Source organism: Psammomys obesus, unplaced genomic scaffold, assembly GCF_907164565.1.
Source record: "Psammomys obesus unplaced genomic scaffold, mPsaObe1.curated_primary_1811, whole genome shotgun sequence".
Classification (NCBI taxonomy): Eukaryota; Metazoa; Chordata; class Mammalia; order Rodentia; family Muridae; genus Psammomys; species Psammomys obesus.
Genome location: NW_026585504.1, coordinates 651838 through 657565, shown reverse-complemented (window position 1 = coordinate 657565; position 5728 = coordinate 651838). Strand labels below are relative to the sequence as shown.

The 5728-nt window shown below is 49.5% G+C and overlaps 1 protein-coding gene across 3 annotated transcripts in view; it reads left to right on the top strand.

The window, feature by feature from the left end:
• The first annotated feature begins 4451 nt into the window (after positions 1-4451).
• The window catches only part of Tmt1b (thiol methyltransferase 1B), a 2887-nt gene continuing 1610 nt past the window's right edge, over positions 4452-5728 (top strand). The window contains exon 1 of one of the 3 annotated variants that reach the window (XM_055603883.1): positions 4452-5018. In XM_055603883.1, coding sequence (XP_055459858.1) covers positions 4521-5018 — 498 coding nt within the window. In that variant the 5' untranslated portion in view covers positions 4452-4520. The remainder of the gene's footprint in view (positions 5019-5728) is intronic. The other 2 variants (XM_055603750.1, XM_055603832.1) reach the window with 2 other exon arrangements.

The window sequence follows — 5728 nt, the reverse complement described above, 5'->3', positions numbered from 1 at the left end:
CTTGATACAGGGTTTCTCAGTGTAGCCTTGGCTATCCTTGATCTCACTCTGTAGACCAGGCTGGCCTCAAACTCAGAGATCCACCTGCCTTTGCCTCCTGAGTGCTGTGATTAAAGATTGCACCAGCTCTAGAAATCCTGTATCATTCCTAATGTTAGTATCTGTATTCCTTGCAGGACAGCAACCCTAGTGTCGCGGACCCAAGGTTGAGCTGCTTGGTGAGGTACTGTGAGTCTCCCAGAGGCCGCCAGGCACAGGTGCAAACGCCAAACTCCGACCCACACTGTTTCTGTCTCTCTGACAGGAGGGAAAATGGGGTTATAACGCGTGTGGTACCTCCTGTTGTAACTCATATCTAGTGACTTCAACTGTTTTTGCCGGGAATAATAAAACATCATCTTAGAACTCGAAAGAGCCGCAGGCAGGAGTCACACACACTGCACACACAAATGTATTTAACGCGAGAAATGCACAGGGTGCTGAGGGCCAAAAGCTCCTCAGTCACCCTTACCCATGCCCGCTGTGGGCACCCTCATGACCAGAACAAGCCTAAAAATCTAATGCAAGGCATTTAACATCCACCCGTTTAAACTGCTCAAGTATTGCCTTGGATTACAAGAATGATATTTGCTCTAGCTGTTTACAGACCCTGACTTTTCTCCTGTTCCTAGGCCTCACCTCATTCCTGACGCACATTGACCCCTGACCCTCCAAGCTGAGGGCTCAGCTCCAGTCCACACCTTATGAAATTGCTGGCCTGACCTGTGCTCTCTGACCAGCCCCTGCTACCATTTCAGCCAGGGGGCCCACCTCCTGCCAATCCTAGCCTGCCTAGTCCTGGCTAGACTTTATTTGAACTCTGAAGTTTAAAGGAGTGAGGGTATGAGGGACTGAGGGTTGTTTGCATCTGGACAGTGAGGGGAGATAGCAGGAGACACGGGCAGAGGCCACCATGTGCACAGCTTTATGAGCAGCAGCGAGGACTCAGGCTTTCGGTTCAGTACCATAGGGTCCACCAGACAACGGACAGAAGAGAGGTGCAAGTAGAGGTCTATCACCAGGCAACTACAGCAGGCCGCCAAGGGAGAGGGTCGTGCTCTACTAAGCTGGTACTGATGGTGATCAAAGAAGGGCGCGGCACTGCCAAACCAAGAAGCAGAGCTGTCAGGGCTTAGGGATAGCTCACACATGTAGAACCGAAGGGAAAAGAAAATTTGAAAAGGAGCCCTGCCTCCACTTCCTGAGTAGTGGGCTCTTGGCACGTGCTATGCTGTACACAGTGTATGTCGGTCTGGGACTGAAACACAGGTTTTGGGCATTCTAAGCAAGTACTCAACAGCTGAGCTGCACCCTCAGACCAATACTGTATCTGAGGTTTAATTACACATCCTCCAGAAAAAGAAAGAGGGCTGGCGGGATGACTCAGCCAATAAAGGTTCCAGCCAGTGACAACCTGTATCGGACATGAAGAACCACGTGGAAAGGAACTGACCCTTACAAGTTGTTCTTTAACTTCCACATCTGCACCCTGGCACGTGTGCACGCGCACACACACGTGCACATACATACACACACACACACACACACACACACACACACACACATGCACACACACACACAATTTTTTTTTTTAATTTTAAAAATGCAACAAAAAGCGACGCTTGAGGAAAAGAAGGAGATATGCAGGCAAACTGACATGGAGTTTCAGATGCTGTTATGAAGCTGTGTTCCAGGCATGCTATGGCCGTGGAGACATGGGGCAGACCTAAACAGGAATTTTTTTTCTCTTGATTTTTGCTGTTATTGTAAGATTATCTTTTAAAATAGTCTGTGTAGCCCAACCTGGTGGTGCACACCTTTAATTCCAGTACTCAGGAGGCAGGGGCAAATGAATCTCTGAGGTCAATGCCAGCCTGGTTTACAGAGGGAGTTCCAGGGCAGCCAGGGCTACACAGAGAAACCCTGAATCAGAGAGAGAGAGAATTTAGTAAGCTGACTACCTAAAAACAGGTCTACCAAACTCAAATGACAAATGAGGCAGCAGTTATATGAAACAAACGAGACTTTTTTAATCAATAACAAAAATATGATAAAGCTGGACATGCTGGCACATAACTTTAACCTAAGCACTCAGGAGACAGAAGCAGGAGAATCTCTGACTTCCAGACCAGCCTCGTCTGCAGAGCAAGCTCCAGGACGTCCACCGAGAGAAATGAGGCCTGCATGGATCTCCTCCAGGTTCTCCGTGTACATGCTATGGCTACTAGCCGGTGTTCCTGCGGGACTCCTAACCTTGGGAGCAGGCGTGTCTCTGACTCTTTTGTCTACTCTTACGATTCTTTCCCTCCTTTGGGGTTGAATTTCCAGCTCCAGTGTGAAGGCTCCTGCATTCTCTTCTTGTATTCTGTTTTGTGGTATTTGGTTGTTGTCTCTTGGAGGCCTGCTTCTTTTTGGTGAGAGACAGAAGGGACCCAGGAAAGAGAAAAGGAGTGGGTTAGGAAGGAGTGAGGGAGGGGAAACTGGTCAAGATGTACTGCATGAAAGAATCTATTTTCAGTGAAAGATACACATAATAAAAAGAAATTTTAAAATGGCAAAATAAGAATATACTTGCAAAATATCTAATATTCATTGAGCACCTGTGTGTATGTGTCAGTGTGTGAGAGAGTGTGTGTGTATGTGTCAGTGTGTGTGTGTGTGTGTGTGTGTGTGTGTGTGTGTGTGTGACAGGGTCTTATGTAGCCTAGTGGCTGGAAGTCACTACATGGCCAGGGCTGACTTTGAACTCCTGATCCTCCTGTCTCCACTTCCCTCTACTTCTCATCACTATTGGGATGCAAAGAGTGTGCCACCTGGTTTCTGGGGTTCTGTAAAAGTGAACACTTTGCCCCTTGAGCCCGGAAGGAAGGAAGGAAGGAAGGAAGGAAGGAAGGAAGGAAGGAAGGAAGGAAGGAAGGAAGGAAGGAAGGAGAAAAAGAAAGAAAGAAAGAAAGAGAGAGAGAGAGAAAGAAAGAAAGAAAGAAAGAAAGAAAGAAAGAAAGAAAGAAAGAAAGAGAAGGGAGGGAGAAAAATCAAGAAGAAGGAAAGAAGGAAAGAGGCCACTGTGCCATTGCTGTGCAGCCCTCAAGGCTGTCCATGAGTTGCTCCTGGGAGCAAAAGAGCTCAGGCAAAAGAGAAAAGAAGAAAGCAGAGCTTGACCACCTAGGGTCTGTGTCAGTCCTGACCCGGTCCTGCAGCATCACTGTACTGAGTTGTCATCAGGTTCCTAAGGCAGCTTCCTGCTTCTTACCCAACTCTCCCTAGATCAGGCAAACACGGGGGCAGGGCAAGGCACTGGGAGCCATGAAGGGACCGCAAGCCTCTTCTTCCCCTCATGGATACATGAGGAGTTGAGTCCAACAGATCATAGAGCTCATAGCGAAACCGGGACTAACTCTCAGGTCTCCAGACCCTTCTGCTCCCTGCCTGCCTTTCTTTTTTCTTTCCTTCCTTGGCTCCTCTTTTTCCTTCAATTTCTGGGGCCTTGAGGCCTTGAATCTGATAGGAGCAGTCAGCTCAAAGAGTGTTTTCTTGGAGCCAGTGATATGGTTCAACTAGCAAAAGTGCTTTCTGTGCAAGTCTAAGGACACCCAGAACCTCTGTCAAGGTGCCAGAAAACAACCAACTCCACAGAGTTATCCTCTGACCTCCACGTGTTCACCTTGGTACACGTACACACACACACACACACACACACACACTCATAACACTAAAAAGACAATCAAAGTCTGTTGAGATGAATCAACAGGCAAAGGCGTTTGCTGCCGAGCCTGACGACCTAAGCACACCGCCTGGTACTCATGTGGTAGAAGGATAGAGCCAACTCCCACAGGTTGTCATCTGACCTCCACAACGGCACCATAGCACACACACTCACGAGCATGCACGCACACTCTCATAAGGTTTAATATAATAGTTAAACTTTTTTTAAGTGCCCTCTTTCAGTTCAGGACTCGAGCACAGAAGGCCAACACTGAGGCAGGTTTCCAGTCCCAGAGCCTTTCTTCTGACCACGAACTTTCTCCTTCTCATGACCAGTCAGGCCTAGCCCTGTGCATTCTATTTGACCACCATTTAGGACAAAGGCATCCTGCTGATTATAAAGCACACCAGAATCTCTATCCTGCACAACCTGTCAGGCCTGAGGACAGTGAGTCAGCTTCGCTCCCAGCCCCTGGCTTCCTCCCAGTCGTCTCTGGGGCAGGCTGGCATATTCAACCACATTCATCTGCTAGTTATGCAACACAGTATCATCCACACGGCTGTGATCCTTCACCGACAGAAAACTCGATGAACAACCTGTGAGGCTGGGTAGGTCATGCTTCTGGAGCAGTGCCATGCTCATGCTCAGTAAAGAGAATTACCAGGCAGGAGGCAAGGAGCAAAGTCCCATCCCTGGAGGAGGGGAGACTTATATCTGCCAGCCTGGGCAGAAGCAAACAGCCAGTGTTCCTGGAGACACACCACCCGGAGCTGGTACTATGGATGCCCTAGCCCCATGTCTGCTGCTGCTGCTGCTGCTCCTGGCCCTCCCCCTGCATCTTCTGGATCTGCTGGGCTGCTGGCAGCCCCTGTGCAAAGCCTACTTCCCCTACCTAATGGCCAGGTTGACAGCCTTGACCAACAAAAAGATAGAAGGCAAGAAACGGGACTTATTTAGCCAGATAAAAGATCTTAAGGTAACTTCCAGGAAAGTGGCCCTGTTGGAGCTTGGCTGCGGCACTGGTGCCAACTTCCAGTTCTACCCACCTGGCTGCAAAGTCACCTGCGTGGACCCAAACCCCAACTTTGAGAAGTTCCTGACAAAGAGCATGGCTGAGAATAGGCACCTCGAATATGAGAGCTTCGTTGTGGCTTATGGAGAAGACATGAGAGAACTGGCTGACAGCTCCATGGATGTGGTGGTCAGCACGCTGGTGCTGTGCTCTGTGCAGAGCCCAAAAAAGGTCCTGCAGGAGATCAGAAGAGTCCTGAAGCCGGTGAGCACAGTGGGAGGGGCGTGGGACTGGGCAGCTGAGCACAGTGGGAGGAGCATGGACTAAGACGGGTGAGCACAGTGGGCATGGACTAAGACGGGTGAGCACAGTGGGAGGGCCATGGACTGGGGCAGGTGAGCCTAGTGGGAGGGCCATGGGACTGGGCAGCTGAGCCCAGTGGGAGGGCCATGGGAATGGGCAGCTGAGCCCAGCACCAACAACTCCAGAGGTCAGGACCCTGGATGAGGAAGCTGATGGGGCCCACCATCTGCCAGCTGAATAAATGTTGGAATGGCCTATTGGGCTTCTTCACCTGCTCACAGATAGATGACCTGATGGGACGCTGAGGGATGCATTGCTCAGCAAAGAGCTGAAGAGATCTGGAGAACACACTGAAAACAGTGAAGTTTAAATTGATGCCTGAGGCCAGGCACTGTGGCACCCACTTTTAATCCCAACACTCAGAAAGCCCAAGGCAGGTGGATAGCTAGGAGTTTGAGGCCAACCTGGTCTACAAATTGAGTCCAGGACAACCAAGGCTACACAGAAAAACCTTGTCTCAAAAAACCAAAGGAGGAGGGAAGATATCTGAGAAGTTACCATGGTGTAGAGGAAAGAGGATAAAACTGTTCTAGATGAGGAGGAAGTTAGGGTAAAAGTGTTCTGGATGAGGAGGAAGTGGGGGTAAAAGTGTTCTAGATGAGGAGGAAGTT